This window comes from Eretmochelys imbricata, chromosome 4, assembly GCF_965152235.1.
Source record: "Eretmochelys imbricata isolate rEreImb1 chromosome 4, rEreImb1.hap1, whole genome shotgun sequence".
Taxonomy (NCBI): Eukaryota; Metazoa; Chordata; order Testudines; family Cheloniidae; genus Eretmochelys; species Eretmochelys imbricata.
This window is the reverse complement of record NC_135575.1, coordinates 15431523-15448188: the sequence shown is the minus strand read 5'-3', so window position 1 is coordinate 15448188 and position 16666 is coordinate 15431523. Positions and strand designations below refer to the sequence as shown.

Sequence of the window (16666 nt, the reverse complement as noted above, 5' to 3'; positions counted from 1 at the left end):
CATGACTGTCTCAACACAAAGCAAGTAGATGGCAGAAAATTTCAAATACATCTGATAACAGGAATTTTATTTATTCTTTAAAACCTATGTATTGAAGTGTGGGAAACTGTCCAGTGAGGTGTCACAAGGATTAATTAACCTTTTTAAGCTGGTTTTAAATACTTCTATATTATCTGATTTTTTTTAAAAGTACATTAAATTTAAGGTTGTCCCTTGTCCTTTTTCCACTGTAACACTGCAAGCTGTGGTGAAACCTGGAAGTGAAGAAAGGAATCAGTAGTAAGGGCAAAAATAATAATTCACAGAGATCTAAGGCGGGATTTTCAAAAGCACTCAGTGTTGATCAGTTCCCACTGATTTCATTAGGAGCAGAGCTGGACCAACACTGAGCACCCAACTCTAGAGATGAGAAGAATATTTGGGCAGGAGACACAATAAAACTGAGCACAGAAAAAAGTCCTTGCTAATACATCTATGGAACAATAACCAAAAGTTATTCAGGAGGAAGGAGATACTCAGAAAGCAGCAAAGCTGATAAGGACCTAGAGTTGATAATTATCACCAAAATGGGGAAACTAGCAAAAAAAAAAAAGGGGGGCCCATGTGATTTTGGTCAGAATACACAGAAGGTCACCTCACTGCCCAAGGAGCTGGCAGTGCAAAAAATGTGCAAAATAATATAAATCCAGACAAGTCAAAATCTACTCAAAGGTTGCTCCCTGAAACTTGAAACCCTGCATGTATATCCTTCTGATCTGAGTTACTTTAATACAGTGATACTTATCTTAAGTAACCAACCACAGAGTAGCAAGTATCAGTTGCCTAATAGAGGAGGCCTTTAATTACAGATCAAACAAAATTGCATTGAAAACCTTAAGCTACTTCAAAGCTTTATTTAAGATAACTGCATTTGCTGGTTGCTGGAAGAGATCATTAACGAAGGTTTCACTGTTCTGTATTTCATTAACTACAAAACAAACTCTTACTCATTTCAGCATCTAAAATGTACCCGATGCCCGAAAGATCTCTTTCCTCTTGGTAACAGGGTTCTTCTATGTGGTGTGGCAAGAGAGTTCAGCAATGTAAACTGAGCTTCCCCCTTCATGACATTTCTGAGACATACTAGAATATCAACGAAGAATTAATTATAAAGCATCTGGAGCACTGACCAAATCACAAAGTCCTGTCATGAAGCATTAAACAAACTAAAGTTAGTGAAACAGCTAATATGGACCATGTTTGTCCTCCTTCAAAAAGTAACAGTCAGTTAATTTGGCCACTTCCTAGGGTATGTGCAGGATCGTAAAGTCCATAAAGTTAAATCAATTAACAGTGTGCTTGGCAGAATATCTATTAAAGGCTGTCAATCAATACATCCTTCAGCATAGCTCCTAGTCTTGCTTTCCAAGTCAATCTCATGTTTATATGCAGCAATCACCCATTCAAGTGCTGTGCAGTGTCTGGATCCAGTGGGCCTTGGATCAGCCCATTACTGCATGAGTGCACTAGGAGGGAAGAGCTTCCCCTTGCTTTCTCTCCCTGCTCCACAAAACAAGGCAGTACAAAACCATCAACTCTCTGAGGGACAGTGAGGGTGGCCAATTCACTCCTGCACCAGACAGCACACTATGGGCCCAGGAAGGTGTGGTCTGAAGGTTAAATGTGTGACCCCCATCCCCAGCCAGTAAGTCTATAAATTGCTGTCTGCAGCAGACAGTGGCTAGGGTGAACAATGCTGCGTTTCAAAGGAGCAGGAACAAGCACTTCATCATGTAGCTAGGGCTGCTCACACTGAGCTGTCCGGACTCTACTCACTGCCACACACTAATTATGGCTCCTCCCGTGAGGGGGGCGGGTGGGATTTTGCCGGTCAGAGGTAGCAAAGACAACTGTACCAGTGAGATTAAAATATTTTGCAGGTGTGTCCAGTTCACTTTTAAACCCTTTATGACGACCAAACATTCAATATGGGCCTGATTCTCCTCTCACTCTGTTTACATATACTGTATGTAATCCCATTGGCTTCTGCTGATTTGTACTGATGTAAAAGAGAGGAGAATCTGGCTTAAAGGCCTTCAATACAAATTTTGTACCAATTTTTTTGATGAGTATATTATTATATGAGAAATAAGAATATTAATAATTGTTATTTATTATGAGAGAATATTAATAAATTCAGCGCGAGATTTGGGTGTTCAGTGCCTCTAAAAACCAGGCTATATAATAGTTGCCATCGCTAACATAGTGAGTCGATGGAAGAGCCTGGATTAGAACCTAGAGACCCAAGTTCTCGACATTGACTTTATACCAGCAGATAATTTGGCCCCAGAGCTCTTGGCTCCCAGTCCTGTGCCCATTGCCATGACCCACTTTTTGGTGAACACATCTGTTCCTGAGAGATTTCCAATCTAGTTTCTAAGCAAAGAAGTTTGTATAAACTTCAGATAAACATCTAGCCTTCTAAAGGTTCCTTTAGCTGAACTGAATCATTGGTCATGGGACCCACTACTGAGAAGTCTGTTGATTCCTCTCCTTCGGAGGGAAGACTCCCAACCATTTTATAAGCGAGCTGCGGTCAGGCCTTACTCAGATAAACATTTTTGAACTCTAATCACATCACCAATTCTTTCCTTCACTTGCACTTCCAATTTTTAAGGAAGGCCGTTGGAAAGGTGGTTAGAGGAATGGATTTCACTGTTTCTTTGATCTCTTCTCATTTCTATTCACATCGGAGTACTAAAGTGATGGCCAAATTCATCTTTAGGGTAAGGCAGGTGCAGCTCCATTACATCAATGAGGTTGTGCTTGTTTATTCCAATAGGGAAGATGTATTTTTCATAGGGTTAGAATGATTCACGATCATAAACTGCCACCTGGTAAACAGAACACTCATTTGTTTAGCACGTTTTATTGGGTTTTCCTTTAAAGATGTGTTGCTGGAAAGGACTTGTAGAGACAGGTATAGTCATCATGACCTGTGGTAAATAAGATAAAAGAATCCTTACAATATTTATGGTAGTCCTATGAATGCACTTAATCGTGCTACTTGTCAAAACCTGGATTCCTCTTTGGACAGGTCAAAAGGGCACAGGATGGAGGACTTTCATAATTATTAAACTTAGTCAATTTTTAAAAATGGCTATTTTCCTTCTAGATAAATTGATAGTAAAAACAGAGGGAAGTCCTGAGGTCCTTGGCTAGCTCTTACTCAGACAAAGCCCAACTGCAGTCAGTGGGAACTTTTCCGAGGCTTTGCATTGGCACAGGGCACTTCCTGCGCGAACTGACTTGTAGAATTAGGCCCAATTGGTTATTTTGTGCATAGCAGACAGGTGCATGCAGGATCAATTTTCAGCAAGGCCCCAAGCTCAGAAATTCGTGGAGACTTGGCAGGAGAGGCATATGCCTGTAGAAAAGTTTGTGATAAAAAACGGATTAAAAGAAATGTCCACTGAAAAAGGAACCAACAGTTTGCTTGTTTTTTAAAAAGGCAATCAATTCTGATCATACAGCAGATACAAACGACCCTGTATAAGTCTGTGCAGCACCCTGCACAGTAGGCCCCTGGTTCATGACTGGGATTCCTAGGTGCTACAGCAATACAAAGAATAAATAAATGAACACTGATAAATATTTGAAGGCTCATACTACATTTCAGAGGAAACAAGGAGGACCTGTCATAGATACTCACTATGTTCATAAGGGTGAGGAGGTAGTTTTGAACATGTTCTTTGCCGTGGAATCGGACGACAGAATCATCCACTCCTAGAAGCACTTCTATGTTGTAGTCATTGTCTCCTGCATGCCTGCGTCGTCTCAGCGTTTCATTTAGCTGCTGCTCTATGTTGCTGTACATGGAATCCAGACCATCCAGTCCGCTGAGAAGAGCCGCTACAGAGAAACAATCAGGTTTTTAAATCTTTGCTTGATAAACACCCTCCTGTAAATGGGGTGTACACAAATGTCATTCCTCTGGTTTGAATAGGTCCTGAGGAAGATGTAATTTCCAGCTCAGGTAGACATACCTGAGCTAGCTTTCATCAAGTTACTGTGATAAAAATAGCGGTGTCACCACTGTGACTTGAACAGCAGGAGGCGCTAGCTGCCCTATGTATGATCCCATCTGATACCCTAGGTATGTATTGAGGGTGACAGCCTGTCCCATTACCTGTGCTGTCATGGCTACACTGCTATTTTTAGTGCAGCGGCTTGATCAAAGCTATGGGTATGTCTACACATGCTGGAAAGTACACCTCTAATTCCAGGGTATCCTAGGTCCCAGTGGAGATGGATCATTTGGGCAGCGAGTTGGTGAAGTGGTCAAAAGGTACATGATGAATTCATCTGCCATGTGACTCTGCAATTCGTCACATGGATCTCCCCTCCTCCCATCACCACGGTATCTGAGTGTGTGGTGTAAGTGAGAGGAGATTCAGGCCAATTTTTTTTTTTTTTAAACTCCGTCACCTGGAATCATTTTTCTGAAACATGAAAGCAACTCACAGCACACATGATGGTGCTGGGGTGGTGTAATGGTTTTGTTGGCACTAGTCTGGGGTGGTTTGAGCAACTCACTTGTGGCTTCCTCACGTGTGAGTAATGTGGTCATGCTGAAAAAAAAATTAATCACTCCATCGTGTATTCCCTTACACCCCCCTCTCCCCAAGCATGTGAGGCAGAACCTTCCCCCTGCACTGGAGCAGCACTGAAGATCCCCTGTCCTGAATTACAGAACTATAATATTACAGGTCCTATTTGGCCTATTAAAGTGATGGCCAAATTCAGGTGCAGCTCCATTAAATCAATGCGGTTGTGCTTGTTTATTCCAATAGGGAAGATGTATTTTTCATTGCTGTTGGACCCTGTAATAGATAGGGGAAAGAAGGAAGCATTTTTCTGACAGGCTTGTTGTTTTCTCTTTTTAAACTGCAGCTCTTTGAAACGGCCCCGAAGAAGAGAGCATTGAAAGTGTTTCTGGAAGAGATGGGTTAGTGGGCAGAGGTTCAGGTGAAGCAGACGATAATGCATGAGACAGTCTGCCATAAGGGCAGAACCACCGCAGATGGTATTATGTGAACGGGCACCTACACACACAGGGAGAGATTTTCAAAGTGCTCAGCGCTGAATAGCACCCACTGCACAGAGCTCTTTGGAAAATCTGATCCAGCAAGAGCCAAAAAAAAAAAAAAAATGCAAGGAATATGAAGACAGTAAGAGTTCAAGTCCTCTCCAAACACTGGCCACACAATATAGTATAAAATGACTGACGACTGTGACATTTCTGAAGTTAATAAACATTAACACTCCTATTCTTTGTAGAGACTGTGTATTTAATGTTTTTAACTCTATTGTTTAAGGCATATGCTCGTACGTTAGTCTTCTCAAAAAGAACGAAAGCTTCTACTTGATTTCTGAAGGAGGCATTGGTCTGAGCCAAGGTTTACAGAATCCTGTTGATTGAGGTTTTACAGAAGACATATTTTATAGTGCATCAGGCTTGCAGGTGCTTCAGCTAATGTCTGAAATCACCACAAAGGTATTTCTGCCCCCTCTTTATAGTAAAAAGAAACAACAATGGATTTTAGAAAGTTAAGGGAAGAAGATGTCTTGGCTGACAACATAAAATATCAAGTTTTAGCCACATGGCTCCATCAAAATCAACCCCAGCAAATCCCTAAGTAAGAAACAAACCTATAGCAACTTATCTGATCTCTCTCAATGCAAGTCATGGGCCAAATATTGCAGTTCTTACTCAGGATTAGATTGTTCCTGGCTCTGTGGCTCTGGCACAGTGTCTCTCCTGCCCCCATCCCTGCACATATGTACGCCAGACAATCGGAGTCCCTATGCTCCAGAGATGGCAGGGAAGGACTACTTCTTCTGAGAGTCTCCAGGGGTGCAACCACCCTAGAGCGGGTGGAGAGAAGGGAAGGGTCATGTCCCCTCAACTCCGGCCTGAATGTACAAAGGGAAGCAGAAGAGAGCAGGCTTCACTATCCCAAAAGATGGTACAGCTTTATGATCTGTGTGCAAGGGACCAGAGAAGAGATTGTGCTTCCCTCCCCCATTAGGCAAACAAGCTGGCCTTTCACATACTATTCAGGCCAGACTTCCAATGAAGTCAATGAGAGTTTTGCCTGAGTAAGGACTATAGGATTAAGCAAAACGAAAAGGAGTACTTGTGGCACCTTAGAGACTAACAAATTTATTAGTCTTATTTTATTAACAAAATAAATTTGCTAGTCTCTAAGGTGCCACAAGTCCTCCTTTTCTTTTTGCAGATACAGACTAACACGGCTGCTACTCTGAAACCTGTCATATGGGATTCAGGCCATTATTGCTAAATGTGCTGGACACGTACGTATACTGCTGTTCATCTTGAGCAGATTCAAATACTGGCTCATTAGTCGAGAATTCTCTCCCTCCTAAGCATCACAGTGGTTCAAATAACACATAAATAACTTTCCCCACACCAAACAGCAAGGTTTCCCCTGAGCTGTTTTCAGAAGCTGTAAACCATCACTGTGGGTGAGAGACCAGACCTGCAAACAGCTTTACAATTCAACCTCAAGTCCTTTCATTCTCAAGAATGCAAACACTGTGATAGCACACAAGTGGGAAATTCATACACAAGCTCCAGTTCTAGAAATTGCTTCTGCTGGCAAAGCTGCCAGTGAAACGTCCAATGGAAATATACTCATAATGCCATCATATCATTATACCGGCTGCATGAATGGAATAGTCTGAATAATCATTTCAGAAAGAAAGAACTTTCTGCTCTGTACAGCACCTTTGGTTTGGCTGCCACTTCCCTCCTTAAATAGGTGGTTCTGTGGTTAGGAGGAGGAGAATCCCTTTTTTGTGTGTATGTGAGCAAAAGGGCTGCTTTCCCCGCTCCTACTTTCTGTACAGTGGATATACAGTATGCGCCATTATTCTCCCCACAGAGAATTTTCTTAGTTATGCAACCTCCTACAAAGCAAGAACAAACATTTCCCAGTCTAGAGAGACATCATCTTTGACAAGAATTGCAAAAGTGACTAGCGATTTTGGGTTCCCAACTTGAGACGCTTAAAGGGCCTGATTCTCACAAAATGCTGAGCCTCCCACCCTTTGAAACAAAACAGTGCACAGTGTCTATATGTTTCTCTGTGTTTATTTGGTTCTGTCTTGTGAATATATTTTTTTAATTGTCCCATCTGCTTCATTCCTGTCTCCTGGACCTGCCTCAGCGGGAGTCAGTATTTCTCACAGATCCTAGTTACCGCACGACTGCTCAACACAGGAAAACACAAGAAGGGAAAACAATAGTCAAAAGGAAGGCTGAATTTGGCCATTCATCAGCTAATAATGATGTAGTGAGCATTGAACTTTCCACTGCACCCTCACCCTCCATCTCTGCGAAGCTTAAGACATGCATCCCCAGCGATGTCCTTAAATGCAGGCTCTGTAATTTGCCATATATTCTTTAAGAACTATTGATGAAACAGAAATCGTTCAGAGATTTTCTCATTTGTTTCCCATGACCCGGAGTTTAATAACTCAGCAGACAAGAAATGAAAGCAAATGCAGAGCTCCACGTATCCAGGAAAACCCTGTGTTTACTACCTTTGTGCACTAAACTTATTGTCAACCTTACAAAAGGCTGTTACGGCAAGTGTCACGGGAGTGTGATGTGTGAGCAGGCTGTCAGAGAGAGGGAGTATGTGACTGGGTATTCCATTCAGTAATTCTGTTTCTTCATGTCACAGGCCTTGATTCAGCAAAGCACTTAGTCACATGCTTAACCGTAGGCATGTTCGGAGAACCACTGAAGTCAATGCTTCAAGCTACTCACATGCTTAAAAAGTTAGACATATGCTTAAATACTTTGCTGAGCTGGGGCCATGTTTACTATCATTCACTTCTGGTCTGTTTGTACAAGGCAATGAGTTCCTTCCAGGTCCACTGACTACAACAGGAGTTGAGGGCCCTCTGCACCTTGAAGGACTGGGCCCTCTGTGGTCAGTACAGGAGCAGTTCTTTTGAACAAAGTGTAACTGATGGCATTCCATTCAGTAGATCACATTGACGTGTTCACTACACAATAAGTAGGAAATATCCAGGCTGCATTTTGAGCATTCTACACAGAAAGACACAGACAAAGGTTTGCATCCTGACTATTCCACTGAAAAAAAGGGCCAAGTTGTTTACATTTTGGACTATCTATCATATTGGAAATAATGACAAAGCTTTGTGACAGCTATGCTTATTTTGAAGCTAAAATGAAAAATGTCTTCCACTTCACTTCTGTTTTACTGCCTTCTCCCTTTATTAGGCTGGGATTTCCAAAAGGCCACAGCATGTTGAGTTCCAAGCACTTTGGAAAATCTGGCGCTAAAGTGTCACAATGAGAGTCTGCTGGATGCTGAGCATTTGGGAAACCTGGCCCCGAATATTACCTGCAAGACTTGAATAGGTACAATCAATAGAGTATGTAAACATAATGAATTTAATTAATGCAAATGTGAACATTTTTCACTTTTACAGATTACTGGTATTATTGATTATGTGTCCATTGTCAATAGCACTACTGGTATTCATAGAATAAAAAGGGGCAAACTCAGTTTAGTATTTACTGCCCACAAACATTATTAATACAAGTTAAGGCTGACGGGCAGTGCCTCTCCAGAAGCTAAAAGGCAGCAGAAAAGAGCAGGTAGTAGCATGTTCCTCTCTTCTATGGGCTGAGGTCCAAGAGGAAATGCACAATAGTTAGAGCAGGTTGGACCAGGACCAATTCCCCTCCACACCTCCTTCTTTGAAGTTTGGGGAGGAGGAGATTTAAACTGAGTGGAAACAGTGAGTGCTTCAATCTAAGACTGAAGATTCTGGATGTACTCACCATGAATGGTTGAATGGAAGCTCCTAGATCTCTGGGATTTGATTGTTGCAGTATCTCTCATTCAAAAAGATTATTCCTTAGATTTGCACTGAAGTTTTGGATTTTGCCTGTGGCCTCAGTGTCACAATCATTCACCCAACTCCTGGGACAGGTACCTCAGTTAATGATAAATGTACTGAACTGGTTAGACCAGCAGGGATCAATAAAGAGATCAAAAACTTCACCGTCTAACTTCAGACTAAACTGTTTTCTCACATTTTATTTCTGATCTCATCAATAGCAGATTTCTCTTAAAAAATTAATGAACTTTTGCTAATCGATAAAAGCCCAAAAGCTCTTGGGGCAAATCATACCACATGCACTGAACACTAGGCAACCATGATAAAAACACTGAGCCCAATTCTCATTTATACAAAAACTTCTTTACAAAGCTGTGGCAGAGCTAAGGAGCCTTAAAATAACCATAAATGCCAAAGCAACATAAAGGGACAGGGGGTAAATGGCTGTAAATGAGAATCAGGCACAGATTTATTTTAAGTATCCTTTTACCTCAGAATAGGAGTTGTTTTACATCAGCTTTAAAGTAACCCTGAACTTTACTATAAAACCTGTTAGACCCTCCCCCCCCCCACCAACTTTTTAAACAGTGCAGGCAGATGGCCCAACCACCATAATAAAGTGGCACAAGAACGGGATAAAAACTGGAGTTTCATGTCACTGTATGGTACAGACAGAAGAAAAAATGTACTATAAGCAGAGTTTTCCCAGTCCTACTTCATTTTTATGTTAGAGCAAATTCATGGTTATAAACTGAAAAACCGAAACAATACATACATACATTTCCAAATTCTGTACCTGCACAACCCCAGGAAAATCATGGGGTCAAATTAGTATGTATTTGTTTCTCTGCCAAATATCTAGCTTAATCAATTGCTAGGGTCATAAAATGCACACCACAGAGCATCCAGACTGTACAATGCAGCCAAGCTAAAGTTGCTGTTGGACCTGTACTGCTTTAGGAAAGGCAGCGAATGCAGGGTTTCACATTTAACAGACTTTAAAGAAAGCCATCGTCAAAGAGCAGAATGTCACAGACAAGCCTGGCAGCCCCTGTAAGGGCTATGGAGGGCCCTACATGCAGTGGAACCAGTTACACTCCCCTGCACAGACAGGAGAAAGGCTGCATGGGACATGCCTGTATCTAAACACAGAGGAGCTTTTAGTGGTGAGACAAGGGAGCTGGCTGTGCATCTGAGGCTATGTGGATTTACTGGCTAAGTCCTCCCACTGGAGTGTCCTACTGGCACCCAGAGGCTGTGGGCGTCTCTGTGGAGCAGCCCAGCTATGGCTCTGCCACCTGGTAATGGGTGGTGACAATTGGCAAATTCAGTTTCCCTCCAGAACTCCAGCTGACCTCTCCAGAGCACAGTCCACATGCTTCAGATGCAGGCTGGAGGAAGGACTTGCTCCTTTCAGCACAAGAGAGTCACAGCAACTTAGTCTAGGTGAACCATTCTAAATCCATCATCTAGAGGTGAAGTGTCTAAGTGGAGAAAACAAGGGCAGTTGAACGAACATGAAGTACATTTCTAAGGCAATGAAGTGATGTGGTGCTGTCGGAGGGTATTTTTCTCACTTACCTGTAGAGAAGACTAGTATGTTTGTAGGCAGGTTTGCAGTAGACAGACTAATCCCATATAACCTCATTCTAGAATTAGCTAGTTCATTCTCTTTTTTTTTTTTTGATTCATCTGTCAATCAGGTGTAGCTAGGCTCTGTGAAACTGAAAGGGCTCCCTGCCCATAGACCAGCTTTAAAAATTCCAGCTCCCAGCCTCATTTACATAAAGATTGCCCCTGTTGGGGAAAGCTAGTCCCTGCTCTTTTATCTCTTTCCACCCTATGAAAGGGCTATACAAGCATTTTGATAAAGAAGTAATATACATTGCGATGTGTGTGTACAAATCCATTTATCAACAGTACAGAGTAAAGAAAATGAGATTCTGTCTCCTCTGCACTGTGCAACAAGTTGGCATGGCTGGAGTGCGACGGGTGCGGGCAGGTACGTGACGGAACCTATCCTGATCAGGGAATGTGATGGCTGAGCTGAGTGCTGGCCTGGACTCCAGCGCTGAACAGCAATTATGGAAACACCTCGTGTGCTGCATATTTGGCATCTTTCCTGCCCAAAGCGGATTTCGGAACAGTAGGCAGCCACAAATTTCAGACTTTCCAGTAGTGGGCTGAACTTGTAGGTCAGTTGTAAACCCAGGTTTTTTTCTGGGCAACAGACTATTCTCTTACATTTGTGAATGGATTATAAAGTATCCAGCTGTAACATTAAAAAAACCTGATGAATCCTTTCTCTGAAAGCACAACTACCCTTTCAGTCATCAGAATTGAAGGATGCTCCACATCCACTATTTCAGAAGGGCAAGGATAATAGGAACCTCAGTTTGAAACAGAGGTAAATCACTTATCAACCAGCGTTTTAATATATAAAATGTTACAGTGGATGGCATTATTCTGTACAAACTGAGAAACTTCATAAAAATCGTTCAAAGAAAAGATCCAGACCAATTCATGATGTCACTTCTGAAGTTGCAATAAGTAACTGTTGTATTTTTCTACTTGTTACCGTTACACGATTTTGAGTTTCCATGATCGCTTTCTGCCCATTCTGGTTCCGTGATACTTTTTCAATTTTTTTTTCAATTTTTTCAATTTTCAATTTTCAATTTTTTTTTCAATTTTTTCAATTTTCAATAACTATGTTATTGGGATGGCGGAGGTGGGGGAGGGATGCATGGCATTTCCATTAAAGTTGCCCTCTGCTTTCTTTGCAGTCTTAATGTTAGAACGTTTAATGCTGGCTTAGGACCTATCCAAGGAAATTCTTTTCTTGTCAGCAGTCGGAGTGTCTGAGTCTATTCTTTGGGAAAGGCAAAAGAGAGAACGTATTGAAGGCAGAAAATTAAGTTGCAGCTGGTCCTGCAATCAAATGCTAGGAGGAAGGTGGGGGTGGGGAGGAGGAGGGATGACTCACTTAGGAAAGGTAGATGTCAATGCCAATGGTTATGATATTACATCCTGTAGATAATATGTTCACAATCCTTGCAGACACACCAGACACCAGCATGCCTTGGGCATTCGTCAAGGTACAAGGTCAATGGCCAAGTGCATTCATCAAGTTGAACAGTGAAGGTACCTAGAGTAATGACACATTATTTTTATAAAATATTTTTCTGTGGCATACACTAGATACCTACACAATGGGAACCATCATGGAAAAAGAACACATAAAATATACTGCGTAGAACAATTCTTGCAAGGCAAGACATTGGACTAGATACCTAAAAGAGTCTTTTAATCTCTGATGTCTACGATCATCAGTAAATTGGGTTCCTTCCTTTATATAATGTCCATTTTCAAATGAGACCTGATTTTCAAAGGTGCTCTGCACCCATGATTTCCAGCTGCCTCCAATGGAAGCTGCACCAATAGGAAATGTTCATAACCTTTGAATATCAAGGCAAAATGGATATGATAAAAGGCAGAAATATGATTTATTGATGATTATAGAAATCAGATGGAAAAGTCCCTCTAGATCAGCTAGTCTATGGAGTCAGATCAGTTAGCTACAGACCTTGTGTCAGTTATCAACCACACACATTCTATCTATCCCACATTGCACCTATTCCTACTACACTATAGCACTTACCACCACAGAATCTCTGCATTGATTAGAGAAAAAACAGAAACATAAGCAAGTGAGGTGATTTTAATCGTAAGAAAAAAAAAAAGATCCAGGAAAAAGTGAGATACCTAACTACTCCACATTTTATCTATGCTACATAGGGTCAGCTTTCCAAAAGTGCTCAGCACCCACAATTTAACCCAGATTCTCATATTTAGGTACCACAACACAATTTGGCAAGATTTTAGAAGAGCAGAGAGAACAATGGGAGCTGTTGGGTGCTAAGCACCTTTGAAAATGTGGTCCATGACAAACATAAGAATTGTAGTGGGTTGCGTAGATATAAAAAAGATCAACATATTCACTGAAATAAATATGTGAAAATACACAGAGGTTTTTTTTTTCTTATGAGGCTTATGTGGACCCTTGAACCTTAAGGAAGGCAAGGGAAGGAAAAAAATCATTTGGGCCTTATCCTGAACCCATGGAAGTTAACACTCCCTTTTAATAAACTTCCTATTGATTTCAGGGAGGGCAAAGTTTTGATGTTGGTATCCAACTAGCAGCAATCAGAATTTGCAAACACACACACACACAAAAGCCACACCCAGTTTGCTGTATGGAAGGTGTTACTAGAGGTCTGTTCTGTTTTCTTATTAGTGAATTGCCTTGGAACTTGTGCTCCTAAATCTCTTAGGTGCTTTCAAAAATCTCTGGGAGTTAAGCTTTCTTTTGTTGTGCCTCCCTGGAGATTTGCATGACACTGCACAATACTGCAGAGGTACCATAATGAATTTCTAACAGCATCTCCACTGTTGGCTGCTTAATCAGAATGAGTTACTTTGCTGATAACTGGTAAAGTGTTGATAATGCCCTGGTATCTCTCATAGTTCTTAAATTGCATTCCCCATCCCACTGTTGTTTCCTCTTGGAAACTTGAAACTGAAAGCCAATTTCTTGCTGAATTTTTACTTTCCTTAATGGCATGTAATTACATGTTTGTTGCTATTCTTCATTACTCAATTGCTGCCAACAGAGTGCGAGGGTTGGGTTTTGTTGTGTGTTTTATAACCAAAGAAAAAGCTCTTGTTTTGAAGCTCCAATCACCAAAGGAAGGGATATAAGAAAAAAAAAACAAAAAAAAACCCGAGGTGCGAACGCATCGTAAGATCTTACTACACCCTCCAAAGGCATGAAGGTGAGGTCGAGAACCAAAGGGGCACATACAGGGGGCTCCACACACAAATCCTATATATAAAACAGAGATTGCTTAATACTTAAACAATACGGAGATTTTTTTCAATTCTTAGAAATGTATTGCAGTTATGTAAAGGGTGGCTGATAGAGAGGAAGCTGCACTCTCTCTCCTCCCCAAAGAGGGCCACAGACAGGCTCCAGGAGCACCACTGTAGGCCTGGGGAAAAAAACAAGCTGTCAAGAAGAAGTGGGGCAGGACTGCGCTGCTGGTGCTTTTTATAAAGCCTGGTCCAAAGCCGCGTGAAGCCCATGGAAAGACTGCTACTGACTTCAGTGGACCACGCCAGAGGAGATGGGATTGTCAAAAGTGCCTCAACAGCCTTCAGGGGGAGCTGGGCACTCAACTCACCCACCCCAAAGAAATACTTATTTCTTTCCATTATGCAAAATGTTAACAATTGCTAGAAGCTCTAACATCCTGTCAGCGCAGGAGACAGCGTGGAGGAGGTTTCAGAGAGTTTCCTCCTTTCCAGTTTTTTTACGGTCTCTACCATAGTCACTCTCGGCACCCCATAAATTGCGGGGGTTTGTTGTTGTTTTAAACACGCTTTAAAAAGAGCATTTTTCCCCCATTGGAGAGCGACTGTTGTCCGAGTGGCAGATACAATATTTCAGAGGCACAGAGAGGCCAAACACAAGCTAACACAAACTGAAAATGCTGTGTGGCCACATCTAAAAAACAAAAAAACTCAACTGTTGTTGACAACTTTTCCCAGCCAAGTTTTTGCATTCATAAGAACTCAAGTTTGGGGCGCACTTTGCATTTTTGCCCATAAACCACACTATTAAGACAAATCAATTGCAGGTTTTGCGTAGGCACATGCAGATTGTGTACAAAAATCTATGTTACTTCAGAGATACAACCTCCTCGAGGAAAACAGTGTACAGAACTATTACTGGCTATCAAAAGGCCAGGTGGAAGACTCTTAGAAAATTTAGCCCTGGATGTTCAGCCTTGTAATACCTCCTGTCCTTTTCATTCCCTTCCATTTAAATGACAATTAATTACAACATTAAAATCAAACAGCAGGAAACGTCATGCAGTCTTTGCTCAGAGGACTATACTGGGAGCCTTGCCAGAGTAAGGAGTGCAGAATTTGGCCCAGTAGTTTTTTGGATAACAGCTAGAATGTGGATAAGAGTTTTAACCAAGGCACCCTAATTTGTCACATAACATAGGCTGAAGCTTTTATAAGCTAATTAGAATGCTCCCTTTTCTCCATCTTTTATTAAAAGAATGACATAGATAAATGTGCCTATCAACACTGATAGAATCTCTTGTAGTGGAATATTTTGTGTGTGTGTGAGAAATATTAAAGCTATTTGCCTGTGTCCTTTGAACACACAGTGCAGTATGAGGCAGAGAGCAATTTAAGGTTCAATGATATTTTGTAAACCTCAAAATAAAATATATTCACATCTATTTAATAAAAAATGTGAACTTATTTGTATGCCAAAAGTTAACTGAGCCAAAAGGTAATGTAAGTGTGTTTACAGAAAGGAACCTTCACTCAAGAGCGGCCAAAAATAAATAAATAAATAAAGCAGCTTGTCACATAGCACAAACATGGAAATCATTCAAAAAATATTTAAAACCTACATAAACATAGGTATCACTTTACCGTCTAAATAACACAGTGTTTAAAATATTAACTGAAACCATTCTGCAGTTAAAATCATTTTAAAAAATAAAAACTTGAAATCAATAAAGTTCCTAAAAAAAGACAGCAGAACAGTGGACAAAACAAGAAAAATCAAAGAAAACCTTCCACACAGGAGATATTCATTTTGACACATCTTGTAAAACAGCATGGCACAATGCCTTTTGAGTATTTGGAAGTCTTACCGAAGACTAGGGTGAACCAAGGAGGAGGTAGCAACCGTGGCTCTGAAATGCTTATGGATGTTGATTCGCAAGGTGAGAGGCTATTATTTTAACATAACTTTGTGATTGTTTTCCCTTTAAAACACACACACACACACACACACACACACACAAACAGAAAATACCCATCACATGCCTTCCTGTGTGGGACTGGATAAATCAATCTCTCTCTGTGCCTCAAGTCCTCCTCTCTAAAACTGGGATAATAATCTTTCCCTTCTCCTACTCTTTGCCTACCTTGTCTATTGAGACAAAGCTCTTCAGGGAAAGGTCTTGTAGCTTACTGTGCACACATGGCACCTAGAACAATGAAGCTCAAACTCAGACTCTAGAGACAACACACATGTAACAGTTCAGTTCTGATTCCAGAGGTAATGACATTAAACAATATTCACCACGCATGCTGAAGGAGAAGTCAACAGGAGGATGGAAGGAACCATCATTAATGATGTCTATTGTTACAAGAATTGATGGATGGGACGTGGCATCGTCACTTGGGTCTTGTTACAAACAGGAGGCAAGGAAAAAGTAGCGGGTCTATGTGGCACAGAGCACACAACTCCATACGCATTACCCATTGCACCTTCTGTAGGAGTGGAATGGGCTTACTGAGATGGTGGTGAACAGAGAACAGCAGACCTAAGTAGTAAGGTTTGAGCCCACATTTCTAAGTCTAATCTTTCCAAATGTAGAGACTACAAAGCGGGAACAGACAGTCTACAGGACAGTTTAGTTTTCTTTATCATTTACATAAAGGAATGATTACACATTAGACCAAAGGTGATGGGTCTGATACAGGAGCTGTTATAAGATCTGGGACAACACAACAGGTAAGAAGACAGTGGGGAAAATGTGTTGGGTGAATTCTAGAATAAAGAAGGAACTGAACAGTGGAAGTGAGCCAGCCCCTCCCAACATACAGCAGGAGAACCTGAGTTTGCTAG

General features: G+C 41.2%; 1 protein-coding gene across 1 annotated transcript in view; it reads right to left on the bottom strand.

Moving 5' to 3' along the window:
* The window catches only part of ADAMTS3 (ADAM metallopeptidase with thrombospondin type 1 motif 3), a 190155-nt gene that overhangs the window by 42832 nt on the left and 130657 nt on the right, over nt 1-16666 (bottom strand). The window contains 1 exon segment of the mRNA XM_077814745.1: nt 3692-3891. Within this exon segment, the coding sequence (XP_077670871.1) occupies nt 3692-3891 (200 nt within the window).